This window comes from Scyliorhinus canicula, chromosome 2, assembly GCF_902713615.1.
Source record: "Scyliorhinus canicula chromosome 2, sScyCan1.1, whole genome shotgun sequence".
Classification (NCBI taxonomy): domain Eukaryota; kingdom Metazoa; phylum Chordata; class Chondrichthyes; order Carcharhiniformes; family Scyliorhinidae; genus Scyliorhinus; species Scyliorhinus canicula.
In genome coordinates this window covers 80,253,894-80,272,122 of record NC_052147.1, presented here as the reverse complement: position 1 = coordinate 80,272,122, position 18,229 = coordinate 80,253,894, and the positions used below count along the sequence as shown (strand labels likewise).

Here is an 18,229-nt window from a genome sequence, read left to right as displayed (position 1 = left end):
TTCAGTCTAACTGTACCAGCTTGCTCTAAGCCAAGTGCTGTGGGGTGTGATGCTGCTGATCAACCCTGTCTAACTCTCTGGATGCCTGTCTGTGGAAAGAGGCAGGGTGTGAGTGCCTCATCCCTTTTATAGTGTTTATGTCATGCTCGGTTGTGGTGATGCCACCTCTGAGTGTCCTGACTGCCCATTGGTTGTGTCCTATTCTGAGTGTTCATTGGTTGCATGTTGCATATCATGACACCGACTTAATCTAAAACATATAATTTCTGCCCTGAACTTGCAACTGTGTCTCTTTCCAGTCGTGTTAAGTTCACTACAAGTGCTGGAGAACACTCAAGTATGGGAGTACAAATGACGATATGAAGTTGTCCTTATTCTATGACAAATAAACAGCATGATGAAAAATTAACACTGGACCACGTTTCTTTTGTATTTAAACTCTTCTCATATGATAACTGACGCATTTCCCGTTGAATGTCTGAAATTCTAATTTATTCAAATACCTTTGCGGAATTTAGATTGTCACTTAAATCCCATTTTAAAGTTTCTGACAACTGAATATACTTGCACTTTGAGTGAAATTCTCCCTAGTTCAGAGAACATGTCAAGGCTTGCATTAACATTCTGATCTGCCGTACGCGAAACATATAGAAGTTTTCTCTGGGCACCAACCTTGGAGTTTCCAAGAGGAGAAAATTAAACTCGCAGTATTGTCGTGGGGAAATGCCAGGATATCGGATAACATTGCATACCAGGTACAAACGTTGTGCGATATTTCAGGTTACATTTTGTAAGGGAGCCTGCTGGAAATATTTCCAAGTTTTCCAATTCGTTGAAATGCCGATGCGCGCTCCCGGATCGTTCACTTATCGGCTGAGAAACATTTGTCAAATGTGGTCAGGACAGCCAGATGCCTTGGTGCAAGACCATAACAAACCTCGGTTGACATTTCACGGAAAGTATCGCGCAGCTCATGCGGGAGCGGAAAAGATATACCCGCAGTGAGTGATGAATAAAAACTTTTTAAATAAAGCCTCTCAGGGACCAGGCAGAGACGCGTGGCACCGTCCCCGTAACTCCCTCGTGAATAGTTTCATTTCCTAAACTACAAACCATTGATCAGCCGCACAAATGTAATCCTCATACTTTCCAGATTTTGATGACACTATTTGTCGAGCAGATTGGGCGATTATGGCAATCACACAACCCACCCGACCCCTGCACTACAAGGCTGTTTTATTATGATGGACTGTTACTGACTCTCTGTACCTACAGCCGTAACCGGACGCAATGCAGAGCGTCTGTTCTGTAAGCCTGCATGATTGTGGTATTGCGGGGCACTCAGGTACTGTTTGCTGGAGTAAGAAGTCCAGTCCAGCTCTGACAGGTGGCGGCTGTGCGGCCCCCACCAGCGCGCTGCTTCCGTTGACTGACAACCACAGGATCGCGCGCCTCCCGGGTCAATCACCCAGCAAACGTTGCAGTGAACACCGGCCCGGTCTCATCTCAGTCATGGCCGGTGCGTGCAAACACATTAAACAGCTGAATACTTCGGGTTTGACAGCAATAAGGACATACAATACATGTATGCATTTACTGATTCTAAAATGTCTGGGCGTTTCAACATTCTATGACAGGCATCGGTGCCGGGTCAGATTCCGCGAGGAACGAAGGGCTTTCCGTGGATGGAGGGGAGGGTGGTTAACGTGGCTGCTGCCACGGCGGACAATGCGCAGAGTCCTGGCTCGCGCTGTTCCAACTCCACCAGCTCGAGCTCCGACCTTTCGGACTTAACGGTTATAGGATGCGCGCATGCGCGCGCTCCCCCTCCTCCTTCCCGGGAGGGTGCGGGAGCCGAGTCCAGCGCGCGACGCGATTGGTCGCGAGGCGTCGCGCGCCAGAATCGCTATTAAGTGTCAACGAACCAGCGGCGCGAGCTGCTCGACTCCAGTTCAGGGGCAAGTTGGTCTCTACTTTCGCCGGGCAAATTGCAGCAAGTTAGACAGTCGAGCTGCCTTCCACTCTTCCCAGCGCCGGAGTCAGTATGTCACCCCCACCCGCCCCCCCGCTGTTTATCTGTCTGCAGCACTTAAGTAGGACATAAATAAAGGAAGAGATAAAGGGCAGCCCACCCTCACGGCGTGGAAGTTATCACTAATGGGATTGAAGTTCAATTTACTGCTCAAGGGAAAATTGCAGCTCAGTGAGACGCAATCGTGGAGCTGATCGTTGGTGATCCTAGCGCGGGGATGATTAGGATTTTCCCGGATTTCAGCGTACAAGTAACGGCAGCAACTGGTGGAGGAGGCGGCGCGGTTACTGCTACACCTGGTGTGGGGAGGACTGCCGCCGCCACCACCGCTGCTGCTAATGGGACACCCCAAAACGTGGGGCTTTCATCCTACCAACAACGGTAAGTGTCTTACTGCCTCCGGCCTGGGGGATAACTTTACACTGTCATAATCTCACGGCACAGAGAAAGGTTTCAGCTGCTAACTACGCACACACCCTTCAAATCTCCCACTCTCTTTCCTCCAATATGTTTACAGGAATGTTTGCTACCACTTCTACAATATTGGCGCGGGGGTGGGTTAAAAATCATCCTGTTTTAACACGCTCGCCTTTGATTAAATTGTTAGTCACATGTTTCTATAATAAGCCATGAACGAAAGTTAATTTTGAAATATTACTACCAACATGTGGTGGAAACGGGTTGTGCATTTGAAGGCTTACCATCAGGAGGAAACGCGGACACTTCCCTAAACATTGATTACGCGACAAAGGCTCATATTTACCGGGGTGGAAAAATGAAAATGTTTGTAAATATTCCATCAGTGCATCAATGGAGAACAAGGAAAGCAAATACTCAGGGAGCTTTACCAGACACCGTGTTTTGGAAGCCAAAGTCCAGTTCCTTTCAAAATTTTAAATTAGTTCAAGTCTATTTACTAAAACGAGAAATCTGTCAAACTAAGTACATGTTTCTGCAATATTCCAAGTAATACTGACTTTCTAGCAAATATTCAAATCCAATGATCTCCATAATGTATCTGCCCATATTAAATGCAAAAGTGCAAGTTTTGCACTCGTTCACTGGTGCTGTAATGCTTTTGTGCATGGGGGTTGGGCGGGGGTGCTCGGAGTTAGAATAGATTCGATTTCTTTAGAGGACTGAGTCAAATGTTCCTGTGTTCTTTTAATAAGAGTTCAATTATATTATTTAAAACTATAGATACATTAATAGTATTTCTACATTAAACATTCCGAATATTCCAAGACACTTATCATAATCACAACTAACGGATCAACGCATAGCTAATGGAAATGTTGATCTAAAATTAAATAAAAACGCTCTGAGTATTAGATATGCAGATAACAGTTTCAAACATATATGTTAAATTTGCGGTTAAAAGTCTTGCTATAAAATGTTAGATACCAACATGTTACGTACAAAAAAGTTATATACTTTCGGAGTTTAAAAAATAACCGAATGTTTTTGACAATTGAATGATATCGCATAATTTAGTTATTTGACTGTACGTGTGACAGTAATCATACAGTCAACAGACGATAAAGAGCTTAAAACATTCAGGACTTTTGTCAAAAATTGGATTGATTATTTTATGGGAAAACTGCAAGACAAATAAAACAGAAGTAGTTTAAACATGTCTACTTTCTCACTCGCAAAGTGTAACATTCCTATTGTTTGTTACTAATAGGACGAGAAATAAGTCAGCTTTAAAATCAATCCTCTGACAAGCAAGTCCATAGCATCGTGGGCTCCAAAAAAGAATCTCACTTCCTTTCGCTGACCACAAAAAGGAAGATTACTGCATTTATTGTAATGCTTTCAAAAGCAAAGTTTTGTAATGTGAGAAAATCGGTTTGACATTTTTTCTTATTCTCACAATGTGCATTGGAAAACTCACTAACAAATCCTTCAACTCTACACTGCGCAATCCGACTGAACCAAATCCCGTACACGGGTATAACTTCGGTTATGTATTCTACTAACACCAATGCATGTAATACCCTTAAACTACTATAATCAATGCACTGTGCTGCAAAAGACTCGACTTACTTTGTGTTGATCCGACGATCGAAAAATAAATTTAAAATATACTGAAATAAACTGAAATAACTTAAGCATTTTTAAAATCAGGCCCCATGTTTGAATCCCATACTCTTCACCAATTCACAAATCATCTGATGAATACCTTGTTACTTCACCATGTGACTGAGATGCACCTGCTTTCTGCAGTTTTTAAACAATGTTGCCTTTGCGAAATTACATTTTAACATGATAGATGTGGCGCCTTGGAAACGGCGTAGAGTTAAAAACGCAACCAATATATCTAACATTGTAATAAAAGCAAAAAGTTCCTGGCTTTGCGCGAGTAATTGTAACGTTATACATTAATACTTGGATACATTACTATGGGCGAGATAATGGAATCCCACACACAGATTTATGGCAGTTTGAGTGCCAGGTTGGTGTCAAAACAAGTTACCAACACGTCGCAGAGCATCATTTAGATAAATATTTAGCAGGTACAGTAGTCATTGGAACCTGCAACGATTGTTTTCGTTTGTTTTTGTAAATCATTGAGAAGAGGAAAGACATGTTTAAGTAATGATAATAATTACACGCCAGCAACTAAATTCCTTTGGAACCTAGCAATAATCGCTGGGACGATTGCCAAGAGGCTTAGGTGACATTTCCAGGCTGAATGGGGTTTATATTATGAAAGATTACACAGACTTTTTTCCTAAATAAGACGATTAGTATTTTGAATGTCACGTATCTCTTTAATAGTATACCGTAAAATGAAAGCCTTTAAATCCGGTTGATAAGATCCCATAAATATGAGGTAGTATTATATCAAACCTTAGTTATTCCCCATAAAGTGAATGAAACAGCAACTGAGTGGCGTAGTTGCGCCAGCTACAGTAATGTGTCCCTGGGAAAGAGAGCGAGCGAAAGACAGGCAGCGAAACAGCACCGAGAGATGCAGTAAGACTTTATCTTGCAATGGGAATCGAAGCTCTCCGGAAAAATGCAGCGGTGTGATGGTGCCTGCCGCTGTTTGTGGGTTCGCGGTTGCAGCTTGAAAACCATGGAATGTCCCTGGGATTATTTGAGGTGCAGCCAAGGCTCGCTTTACTTTTCTTGGCATGCTGGTTGGCCCTGACTCGTGTTCTGCACACAGCGCTTCTCACTCTCTGATGGCTGGTAATCCCGGAGCCAGACAGTTGGACTGGACTTAACCGTAACTCTGCAATGGCTGTCCTCAAATAGTATTCGTTTCTTTCCCACTGCACCACCGGGCCGCAGCTAGAGAAAAAGCAAAACAAAAATCAAACAAAAAAACAGCAAAGTAACGGCTGACGAGAAAAATGGCGCCCACCAAGCAAGGCTTCCAGCACGACCCTTCAAGACGTGAACGGTAACGACAGTTTTTGTGGCGTGATTCTGGGTATTTTTTTTGTTGCCATGATACTTTGTTGGGAGTTTGGCTTTGACCTGCCAGTTGCTGCTGAGTGCCACCACGACCTCACTCCCACCCCCATCGTATCCAGGAGCCGGGGTAAGTGGCCGGGTTTGCAAGCCGCTGCCCCCCGCCCCTCGTCACCGCCAGGACCAGTTCTTGGAAAGAAGCACATTCTCATTCACAGCATTACCTGCTCCACTTCAATTTCTATAAGCAGGAAAACACGCACACTGATTTTCTAACCTCTCCTCAGTACATTGCGGAGACAGGGCCTATGACACTATGTTAGAGAGGCCACCATTGCTATACGGCTCGGTACTCACTAGGCCAGACGAGAGAGAAGCTTTCTTTGACAGGAGCTTGTTTTTGTAATAGAACTGTCTGAGGCTAGGGTTAATATTACATTTGCATAAAACAACAGGAAATAGTTGTGAACCGCAAAATTAACATGCTAACAAAACATGAACTAAACAGGCACATCTGAAATGAAAAGATTAATGATAAATGCACCAGAATCTAAAAAGATAGAAATATTAACTGCCAAGAATTTAAATAGTATTAAAGTTTAAAAAAATGTTACTAAATTTTTATTTTGAGGTTGGAGGAAGAGGAGAAGTTTAAATAACATAAAAGGTAATTGAAGTTCAAATTTTCAAATATAGTCGTAAGATTTAAAAACTGGCCCATGACAAACTAAAGCAGTGCAATTTTAATTGAAGGTGCATATAATTCTATACTTCAACTTATTCTGAAACTGAGGTACATTTCTATAGCTGAAGAAAAAAGAAATTGACTATTTCATAGGTTTTAGCAAGAGGACAGTTTATGTGGGTTATTCATTCATTTATTCAAATATTGTCATACAATGTACTAGCAGTAGTCCTTCTGAAGAACTCAAAGTTTTTCTGTTAATTTTTTCTGCTTTATTCAGAGGACCTTCATTCTGCTACCAAGCTTCAGTCATGCCAAGGTATGAAATGTATGGTTATTGGAGGATTTGTTTAAGACGAAAAAAATCAGCATCACAGAAATACAACATGCCATATATTTGATGCATTAAATCCCCATTCTGGACTGAAAATACTGTGATTTCAGATAATTATAACAAAAAATAGGGATGGCATAATTATCAGAAAAGTATGTGATCAGCTTAAATTGTAGTTTATTGTGGTCCAAGTTTAGGAGGATCACCATGGAGTGGGAAAAGATGGTGAGACCATCAGGGAGCTTTCTGTTTATGCCAAGGAGGTATAAAGTGAGAAATAAAAGAAAATATGTCGTAAAATATTGTGATTGATATATTGCCACTTAAAATGCACTCTCAATCCTATTGTGATACCCTGATATATAAATTTCAATATATGTTATATATGTTGTATAATGCTTTATTGAGACTTGATAAAGGCTCAGATTGACAGTAAAGCTTGAGGTTGCCTATTCCAAGTGTGCGTTTTTTCTCTCTCTGCTGAAGTAGTATTATAGTAAGTGCTTTCATAGTAAGATAGCCTTAGTAATCTTCCAGACTGGAGCACAGAAGTATATTTTTAAGCCATTCTGGGAATTTATCAGAGATTGGAATCTTCAAGATGGAATTAATTTTGAGGAGAAACTTCATAGCTTGTGCATAAGTGCTTTCTTTATCACCTATCTCCATTTGGTATTCTGAGAGGGTAAATCAAAGAATGTGATTTGTTATTCTGCTCGACTTGAGAGTGGAACTAAATAACACTTGGCCTGAAAATTTGATAGAAGTTGGAGGAGGATATATTTAATTTGATCCTTCTTAATAGATTCTTCTTTCTTTGCTGCCATTTTAAAAGCTGGTGTGAATGATTCTGCTCATCAGGCTGGGAAGATGTAATTATTGAAAATGAAATAGTCTGGATTGGGATCACAGAGCTGTTAGTAGACATATAGTTTAATATTTGAATTGTGGTTTGGTACCTGGAGGAGGAAAAAATGAGCAAGTGAACTTATGTTATTTCCTTTGCATAGAGGCATCTAAAATTAATTACTGTTTCTGACTTATTTTGGTATAATCACTTCAACATATTTGATTAAGGTGTGCATAGTGATGTGCTATAAAGTTTTGATGATCTTATCAAATACAATTATTGCACTTTTTGTTGTCTATAGTGAATATTCTTTTGTGCCAAATAGCTACCTGAATATTTTTAAAACACTGAGGTAGAGGGTACAGTAACTGATGGATATATTAGTTTAACTCTTTAAGTACGGAATGCTGTTTGCAATTTAATGTGTGCCAGTTGTCAACCGTTGGTTAATTTTCTGACAAATTCTTTTGTAGTCCCCGGTCATTATTTTATACTCTTGTATAGTTTTGGATAAGAGAAATATGAAACTTGAATCGTCAGCATTATTTGGCCGCAGTGGCAGTCATTGAAGAATTAGTAAAGTTATTAATGGAAATGTGGAACAAGGAGAGTTTAACATTTTATTTTTTTCAAACATGTAATATACAGATAACAAAAGAGTTTTAAAATAATGTGCAAATACAAACAAATTAAACCTTGGCTCCTGTAAATGATGGTTATTGCAACATTGTTTTAAAAAAAATAATGATGTCTTAAGTTTTCAATGTTTTTTTAAGTCACCCACCAGAAAGGAGTCATTGCAATTCTGGTACTTTAGTTTGAAGAATATTAGTTACTTGAATCTAAATTCCATTTTAAATTTGTCCCGTGAGGATTATTTGGTAATAAACAGTATATTGAAATGGTTGATATTGCGTTTTTAACATTTAAATTTGCAAGAGAAAATATAAACTTTTTCTAATTACTACTCTTTAACCCAGCAAGGGTGTCTGAGATACCAAGTGGAGGCTAGGCGTTTTCCTTTATAGGATATTTTGTTCTTGACGACTCCAGTATCTTTTGTATGCTTGGGAGATGCAAGAACAGGAAGTCTGAAAGGTACTGTGTGAATTGATAGAAAGAAGTCAAATTTAATGGGTGGGTAAAGAACAAAAGTAACATCATGTAAGTTGATAGCAGTTAATTCAGAAAGTCTGAATTGGATAATAGAATATTTCCCAAATGTTCTAATGCTGCAGACTGTTTAGCTTGTTATGTAACTTGCACATTGATACACTGATCTGGTAAAACTAAGTGATGCCAGTGAGGGCTTGTTACCTATATTCACTTAATTGTTTTATACCCTCTTAACAATAATAAGGGGGACCAGGATATTGAACTTGATGATCAGCCATGATCATAATGAATTGCGGAGCAGGCTCAACGGACTGAATGGCCTCTTCCTGGTTCCATTTTTTTTGTTTCTATGTTTAATTCAAAGCCAGAACTAGTTCATGCACCCAGTTCATGCAATTTTAAAAAGGTTTTCATAGAAGTCGACAGAAAGTATATTTGCATTTTATTGTTCCATCATGGTGTTTGAATGCATTAAGTGGAAATAATATAAGTGGGAATTACTTGAGCTGTATGCAGCAGGTCAAAACAACACATTTGAGTTTTTCATTTGGTGAGTGAAACATTGACTGATATCCATATGCTGGATTGCTACAAAGTGCTACTTACCCAGGCACTTTTATATTACTTGTTTCTGTATCTTCTAGTCATAGAGTTTTACAGCACGGAAAGCGCCCAGAGTTTTACAGCACGGAAAGCGCCCTTCAGCCCATCACGTCCGCGCCGACCATCAAACACCTAACTATTTTCGTGGGCCGAAGGGCCTGTACTGCACTGTATCGTTCTATGTTCTATTCTAATCCTATTTTTGGCCCATATGTATAAATGCCTTGTATGCAATGGCATTTCAAGTGCTCATCTAAATACTTCTTAAAAGGGTTCCCACCTCTACCATCCTTTTCAGGCAGTCAGTTCCAGAGTCTGAGCACTCTCTGGTGAAAAGTTTTCCTACCATCTCCTCTAAACCATTACTTTAAATCTATGCCCCTGGTTATTGATTCCTCTACCAAGGGGAAAAGTACCTTCCTATTCACTCTATCTATGTCCCTCATAATTCTATATATGTCAATCATGTTCCCCTTCAGCCTCTCTGCTCCAGGGAAAACAACCCTAGCCTATCCAGTCTCTTGATAATTGAAATAATCCAGCCCAGGCAGCACCCTGCTGAATCTCCTCTGCACCCTCTCCAGTGCAATCACTTTTGCTGTATAGTGTGGTGACCAGAACTGTACACAATACTCCAGCTGGGGCCTAACCAGCATTTTATACGGATCCAGCATGACCTCCCTGCTCTTTACCACCTTATCTACCTTGTCCTGCTGCCTTCAGAGATCTGTGAACCTGCACACCAGAATAATCTTGGGGATATTTTCTCCTTGTACATATTATTGCTGTGATTCAGTCTTCATGGGAAACCGGTTCAGAGATTTTCTATATCTACAGGAACAGATGTATTAACTTCAATAGTACTTTCATAGACCCACCTTTTCTGCGGTCTATAATACTGTTGGCACGTGAAAATTGGAGTTGTCAACACTTTGAACTTGCGTTAACAATGGAAAAACTTTGTTCACCTACCTATCGTTTTAGAGGAGCATATATTTCATGAGCAAACAGAATCAACTTGCATAATAAATAATACTTGTATTTATATAGGGTGCGATACAGCTAAATGGGAACAGTGTCCAATAGCGAGTGCGTTTAGCTGTGTGTTTCCTGGTACTTGCAGCTATACAACGGCACTCGTGTTAAATAAGGGGCCTCAGTGGGGAACGCTCGCTGGAACTCCTTAGTTACAGTCTCCTCAGTGAGAGATCGGGACACTATTTTAAAATGGGGTTCCGATCTCCGAGGCCTCTGATGCGCCCACTGACCCTCACCTTCCCCAAGCCCCAACGCACTATGGGAGGTTCCCCGCAGCCCCTCCAACACCCGCACAGGGCACCCTGGCCTGATCGCCAATGCACAGAAAATGCCAGCTTGGCACATTGACAGTGCCAAATGGCAGCCTGGTAGTGCCCCTGCCATCTAGCAGTGCCATCTGGGCAATTTGGCATTCACCTATGGGCCTCCAACCTCCTCGGAGACCCCCACGACTGCTGTTCCATCTGGCCCATGTTTGTGGGGAATAGCGCTGAACGGCACTCACCTGAGGTTTCCTAGGCGAAGGGGATAGATCCCAATGTCTCGGTTACCTCGGGGAAACTACATATTAGAGTGCGACAAGCTGTCATGCTCTAATATGTAAATTTGCTCAAAACAGACCCCACCCCTAATGGCCAGGATTTACATCGCAACTTCTCGCGAGATTGGGTTAGTTCTTGCGAGGCTTTGCGAGCTGGTGTGGGGTCTCCAGCTTTTATCGGCTAAGCTGCTCCGCAGCAAACTGTTTTTTGGGTGCAGCGTGGCTGTTGGATCATGCCCATAGTAATTTTCTGTTCAATGTATTTAGAAGTAATTTACTGACAATAAATAACTTTAGAATTTCAGTGCCAGTCATTATGAAAGCTAGCATAGTAATAATTCTAAAAGTAAGGGTGTATGTGGTTTATAAACCTGAGGTTTATTTGTAACAAATGCAGAGTTTAACAATTGTCAGAAACACAAATGTGTCTCCCATAGGATTTTAGCACATCAGGTGGGAATGTGCTGACAATAGAGAAGGAAGATTCAAGTACACACCATGATTAGTGCGTAAATTGTGAAGCAATTTGTGGCAAGGAAAAGATAACCCATGAGTTGCAAATCATCACAATTTGTTGGATGATTTGTGTTGTTCTGTCATTAGCACTAAAAAATGACAGCTCATTGTGAAACTTCCCATGAGTCTCAAAAATTGCTTCCTCAGTGCATTAATTACCAATTAAATTCATTGCAGAATGTTCAGGATGGAACCCAACAGCATAATGATTTTTTTAATAATTAAATTATGTTCTTCCAATGCCACTCAGGGCTAGAATACTTTAAAAAAACTTTAATCATACCATCATATTCTTAAGCAAATCCTTGGCCGGGATTCTTCAAAACAGCGGCTAAGCGTTCACGCTGGCCTAAACACCGGAGTGTTTCATGCCGGCATCAACGGGCCTCTTGGCCCAGCGATTCCGTGGCACTCAAGGGGCCAGCATGGCGCCAGAGTGCTCCACGCAGCTCCGGCTGCCGATAAGCGGCCCTGCACTGTCGGCCGTGAGTCCATTCATGTGCGAGGCGCCGGCCCCGCACATCATGGCGGACCCACACAGTGGCCGTCCCCGAAGAAATAGGCCCCCCCGCAGACCGTGGCCCCCAATCGCGATACTGACCGTTCTGGAGGCCCCCCCCCCCCCCCCCCAGTGACGGATCCCCCCGTCCCCCACCAGGGCGGACACCGCAGCCGCGACTCCGAGTGCCCGCTGGGTGGAACCATGTTAGAACCACACCGGCGGGAACTTGGGCAGTTGCCGGCGCAGAATCACCGCGGGGGCCTCTTTCAATGGCCCCGACCGGCACCATGTCAACCGCGTGCGACTGGCGGTGATTCTCCGGTCACCGGAGGTTCGCAGACCACGTCGTGGGCCGTTTAGGTGTGACGGCGATTCTCCGAGCCAGCGCCGGCTCGGAGAATCCCGGCTTTTATCAATAGTTTTGTCCCTTATTCATTTTCATTAGTTTTTACTCCCAGCTGAAACCCCTCTTGATCGTTCAGAAAGGTGTCAATCACTTAAAAGGTGATTAGACATTAATCACTTACTCAAGATTAATTAATATTTCCCAGACACTATAATTTCGCGTGCTTTCTCACCTTCTAAATATTTGCGTCATGACTACCCTCCAGCCGTGCTATGTTACTAGATTGTTGCAATTCTGCTGAATGTACCTTCACATTGTTTCTTTAGGTAGGCTTATACAGTACATCTTTTGAATCATTGTTGGTATCTGTAGTTAGTCTTGATCAAGGTTCAACAGTTCACTCATGTTTTATAAGTTGATTATACTTTTTCAGACTCTCTGGGTGGGATTCTCCAGTTGCCGACGCCGAAATCGTGTTCGGCGATTGGACGGAGAATCTTGTTTCTGCCAAAATCGGGGAGCGGTGCCGCTTTTGCATGCAACGCCCCCTCCAAAGCGACGTATGCTAGGAGTATGCCGGACGCTGTATCAGTAGCCTCAGGACGTTGCCTGAGGCCCACCCCCTGATGCTCTGCCCCGACCGGCCAAGTTCCCAACGGCATTGGTCATGTGTTGCATGGCACGGCCGCCGCTATGCGCATGCACGGCTACGGACCCGGCAATTCTCCGGGCCGTATTGGCAGCTAGAGCCGGGTGCTCTACGATGCCTCCTACTCGCCCCCAGCCAAACGGAGGATCGGTGGCCGTTTTGCGCCAAATTTCCAGTTGTAAAACGCCACCGTTTCCACTCCGGCTTCAGGACCTAGCCTGAAAATCTGAGAATCCAGCCCTGTATTTTTAAAGAAGCATTTTATTCTCCACAAATGTTTAGTTGATTTCTTAAAGGACCCCCAAATAATTGGTAAATCCAATAGTCCCCTCCCTCCAATAGCTCTGGCTGTTCGGAAACCCGAAGACCGCCCTGGCTGCACCATAACCCCCAAGACCTCGGACATGTCCTCGAAGAAGATAGTCCAGAATCTGGTCAGTTTTGGGCAGGACCAGAACATGCGCGAGTGGTTCGCCGGACCCCTAGTGAGTGAGACCCACCTCTGTAGGTCCCTTTTCACCTCCTCCACCAGGTTAGACAGATTCCACTTCTGGAGCCGGGTCCAGTTATGGGCTACCTGGATCTCCAGGTATCTGAACTTGTTCTGCGCCGGTTTGAGCGGCAATGTTCCCAGCTCTGCTTCTCCCCCTGGGGGTTCACCGGGAAGATTTCGCTCTTGCTAGGTTAAGTTTGTATCGTGTGAAAGCTCCGAACTGTCTAAAGAGTTCCATTATCTTACCCATGTTGGCGAGGGGATTTGAGACATAGAGGACTAAGTCATCCGCGTAGAGAGAGACTCTGGGCTCCCTGTCTCCTCTCTGAATGCTTCTCCACCCCTTCGCTGATCTGAGTGTCATAGCCCAGTGGTTCAATTGCCAGAGCTAACAGCAGTGGGGAGAATGGGCATCCCTGCCTCGTGCCTCTGTGCAGTCGAAAATAGCTTGAGCTGGTGGTGTTTGCCTGCATGGTCGCCATGGGAGAACTGTACAGCAGTTTCACCCATAACATGAACACTGGCCCAAACACACCGTTCTAGTACCTCAATGAAGTACTTCCACTCAACCCAGTCGAAGGCCTTCTCTGCACCAAGGAGTTGATCACTTTTGGTGTCTCCTCCCTGGGTGGGGACATGACCACGCTCAGCAGGCGTCAGATGTTCGCTGTCAGCTGTCTGCCCTTGACAATCTTGGTCTGGTCTTCCGCAATTACTTCTGGTAAGCTTCTCTCCAGTCACCTCGCCAGAACAGTCAACAGGACCTTAGCGTCATTGTTCAGCAGAGAGATGTTTCTTGATGACCCACACTCCATCGGGTCTTTGCCTTTCTTTGGGATCAGTGAGATTAAGGCCTTTGCCAGCATGGGTGCCAGGGCTCCCCTCAACAGTGAGCCATTGAACATCTCCCACAGGTGTGGAGCCAGTGCTGCCACAAAACCTTTGTAGAAGTCCACCGGGAATTCATCCAATCCCTGATTGCATGCAATTGATGCATTCCATGACCTCCTCCAGACTCAAAGGTGCTTCCAGTCCATGTTCCTTTTCTTCCCCCACAACTGGGATGTCCAGCCCGTCCAGGAACTGCTTCATCACGAGTCCCTATCCGGGGTCTCAGGGGTGTACAATCCCTGGTATAAGGCCACAAAGGCTCTGGTGATCTCCTCTGGGGCCGTGACCGCCTGTCCCTTCTTGTCCCTGATCTGTGCTATCTCTCATGTGGATGCCTGTTTCCTCAGCTGGTGTGCCAGTAGACGGCCGGCCTTGTCCCTATGTTCATAAAAGGCACTCCATGTTTGGCAGGGCTGGCGTACTGCTTTCCCAGTGGAGAGCAGGTCGAATCACAGTTGTAATTTTTATCCTGTCTGCTAGCAGCTCCATGGTTGGGGCTGTAGAGTACCTTTGATCCACTTTCAGTATTGAGTTGATCAGCTGCTGCTTGGCTGCATTTTCCCTCCTGTCTCTGAGCCCTTTATACTATTATTTCTCCACTGATCACTGCCTCCCAGAATGTGGAGGATGAGACCTTCCCATTCTTGTAGCAGATTACGTATATGTTGATGGCAAAAAGTATTTTTGGCAAGGTGGGCTGTGTCCAGCCTCCATAGGGAGATGCAGGATCTGGCCTGCCTCCAACCTCACAGCCATGTAGTGCGGTGCGTGGCCCAAGATTACTATTGCAGAGTATTCCATCCCTATCACCCCTGGAAGCACCGACTTTCCGACCACAAAGGTCTATCCGGGAGTAGGTTTACTGGATGTGGGGGAAGAACTCCTCCCTCAGGTGGTTGAACCTCCAAGGGTCCCCCCTCCCCCGCTACGACCACCACCCCATCATTTTCTTCATTCCCGATTTAGCCCCTGAATTGGGACTGGATCTATCTGCCTTCAGGTCCAATATTCTAAGTCGGGGATCTCTTTTTGCCGAACTCGCGTTGTCCCAGTTTGGGGCATATATACCACCGGAACTCCCTCTAGGACCCCACTTACAATTATGTTCCGTCCTCTGGGTCAGTCACCGTGTTCGCTGCTGTGAAGGTTACCCTTTTGTTGAAGTATTGTCATCACCCTTGCCCTCATGTCTTTTTAGGTGAGCGAAAACTCAAGGGGCTGGATTCTCTGTCTCGCTGCACGTATTTTTGGTATGGCGGTCCCTGCAGGCAGTGGGATCCTCCGTCCCAGCAGCCGGCCAGTGGGGTTTCCGCTTATGGACACCCCCATGGTGTCAGGAATTCCACAGGCGTGAATGCGCTGCCGGTGAAGCAGAGGATGTCGCTGACGGAGAATCCAGCTGAGGATCTTTTCACCGACCATTGAGTCCCCTCATGTTCCGGTGAATATTCTGACGGAACTTCTGTTCACCCCCCTCTTATGGGGTCAGCCATGTTTGCCTCGCAGACATGCCCCTGCATGTCTGGGTTTGCCTTTGTTATAGGGCCGTCCAAGATATCTACCAGCATCTTCCTCCTTCTATCCATCTTCACGTCTGTGACTAGCATTCTACTCCCCCATACCTTCCCTCTTACACTACTCAGAGCTCCCCCCCCCTCCCAAACGCCTCCGCTCGTTCGATCTCCCCTTTCCGCTCTCAGCACTCCCTTCCCCTCCTCAGCGACAATACCTGTGGCGCTTTCCCACTCAACCACCGCGGAGCAAAATGTAGCCGGCTACCCGCCCACTGGGGCACAGGAACTCGGGGAGAGAAACAACCCAAATCATATAGAAGAGTGAGACAAAAACACAACCAGTCAAGAAGCAGATCCAAAACAAGAACAGTCCTCAGAAAGAGAAAAACACATAGAAAAACCATACAGCAAATATTCCCATATATAATGTACATCTGCCCCACCGTTTTAGAGTCCGTTCCTCTGAACAAAATCATTTGCTTCTTCCAGTGTATTGAAGAAATGGCGCGGGATTCTCCAACCCCCCGCCGGGTCGGAGAACTGCCAGGGGGCCGCGTGAATCTCGCCCCCGCCGGCCGCCAAATTCTCCGGCACGGGAGATTCGGCGGGGGCGGGAATCGCGCCGTGCCGGTTGGCGGGCCCCTCCCGGCCATTCTCCAGCCCGCGATGGGCTGAAGTCCCGCTGCTTCTATGCCGGTCACGCCAGCATAGATTGAACCAGGTCCCTTATCGGCGGGACCTGGCGGCGCGGGGGGGCTCCGGGGTCCTGGGGGGGGCGCGGGGTGATCTGGCCCCGAAGGGGTGACCCCACGGTGACCTGGCCCGCGATCGGGGCCCACCGATCCGTGGGCAGACCTGTGCCATGGGGGCACCCTCTTCCAACACGTCCGCCGTGTCAGCCTCCGCGATGGCCGACGCATAGGTGACCCCCCCCCCCGTGCATGCGCGGGGATGACATCAGCTGACGCTCCCGCGCATGCGCGGACTCCCTCTGGCCGGCAGAGCTCCTTCGGCCTCAGCTGGCATGGCGTCAAAGGCCTTCCATGCCAGCCGGGGGGGGGGGGGGGGGGGGGGGGGGGGGGGGCGCCAACCACTCCGGAGTGGGCCTAGTCGCGAAACATAAGAACTAGGAGCAGGGGTAGGTCATATGGCCCCTCGAGCCTGCTCCGCCATTCAATGAGATCATGGCTGATCTTTTGTGGTTTCAGCTCCACTTTCCGGCCCAAACACCATAACCCTTAATCCATTTATTCTTCAAAAAACTATGTATCTTTATCTTAAAAACATTTAATGAAGGAGCCTGAACTGCTTCACTGGGCAAGGAATTCCATAGATTCACAACCCTTTGGGTGAAGAAGTTCCTCTTAAACTCAGTCCTAAATCTACTTCTCCTTATTTTGAGGCTATGCCCCCTAGTTCTGCTTTCACCCGCCAGTGGAAACAACCTACCCACCTCTATCCTATTTATTCCCTTCATAATTTTATATGTTTCTACAAGATCCCCCCTCATCCTTCTAAATTTCAACGAGTACAGTCCCAGTCTACTCACCTCTCCTCGTAATCCAACCCCTTCAGCTCTGGGATTAACCTCGTGAATCTCCTCTGCACACCCTCCAGCGCCAGTACGTCCTTTCTTGGGTAAGGAGACCAAAACTGAACACAATACTCCAGGTGTGGCCTTACTAACACCTCATACAATTGCAGCATAACCTCCCAAGTCTTAAACTCCATCCCTCTAGCAATGAAGGACAAAATTCCATTCGCTTTCTTAATCACCTGTTGCACCTGTAAACCAACTTTTTGCGACTCATGCACGAGCACACCCAGCTCTCTGCACAGCAGCATGTTTTAATATTTTATCATTTAAATAATAATCCTTTTTGTTGTTATTCCTACCAAAATGGATAACCTCACATATGTCAACATTGTATTCCATCTGCCAGACCCTAGCCCATTCACTTAATCTAACTAAATCCCTTTATAGACTTCCAGTATCCTCTGCACTTTTTGCTTTACCACTCATCTTAGTGTCATCTGAAAACTTGGACACATTGCCCTTGGTCCCCAACTCCAATCATCTATGTAAATTGTGAACAATTGTGGGCCCAACACTGATCCCAGAGGGACACCACTAGCTACTGATTGCCAACCAGAGAAACACCCATTAATCCCCACTCTTTGCTTTCTATTAATTAACCAATCCTCTATCCATGCTACTACTTTACACTTAATGCCATGCACCTTTATCTTATACAGCAACCTTTTGTGTGGCACCTTGTCAAAGGCTTTCTGGAAATCCAGATACATCAGATCCATTGGCTCCCCGTTATCTACCGCTCTGGTAATGTCCTCAAAAAATTCTACTAAATTAGTTCTGCACGACCTGCCCTTTATGAACCCATGCTGCGCCTGCCCAATGGGACAATTTCCATCCAGATGCCTCGCTATTTCTTCCTTGATGATAGATTCCAGCATCTTCCCTTCTACCGAAGTTAAGCTCACTGGCCTATATTTAGCCGCTTTCTGCCTACCTCGTTTTTTAAACAGTGGTGTCATGTTGGCTAATTTCCAATCCGCCGGGACCACCCCAGAGTCTAGTGAATTTTGGTAAATTATCACTAGTGCAGTTGCAATTTCCCTAGCCATCTCTTTTAGCACTCTGGGATGCATTCCATCAGGGCCAGGAGACTTGT

The 18,229-nt window shown here is 45.2% G+C and overlaps 1 protein-coding gene and 1 long non-coding RNA gene across 8 annotated transcripts in view; one reads left to right on the top strand and one right to left on the bottom strand.

Annotated features, from left to right (window-relative positions):
• Positions 1-2,071: 2,071 nt before the first annotated feature.
• LOC119955159 (neuronal PAS domain-containing protein 3) overlaps positions 2,072-18,229 on the top strand; it is a 1,584,282-nt gene continuing 1,568,124 nt past the window's right edge. For 6 of the 7 annotated variants that reach the window (XM_038781147.1, XM_038781137.1, XM_038781126.1 and 3 more), the window contains exons 1-2: positions 2,072-2,413; positions 6,424-6,462. In XM_038781147.1, the coding sequence (XP_038637075.1) occupies positions 2,250-2,413; positions 6,424-6,462 (203 nt within the window). In that variant the 5' untranslated portion in view covers positions 2,072-2,249. Of the gene's footprint in view, positions 2,414-5,254; positions 5,448-6,423; positions 6,463-18,229 lie in introns of those variants that run through there. The other variant, XM_038781155.1, reaches the window with a different exon arrangement.
• On the bottom strand, positions 3,180-6,160 carry LOC119955184. Its single transcript, XR_005458405.1, has 2 exons — positions 5,816-6,160; positions 3,180-5,335 (listed from the first exon to the last, which is right to left on the bottom strand). It is a non-coding gene; the product is annotated as an uncharacterized LOC119955184 (long non-coding RNA).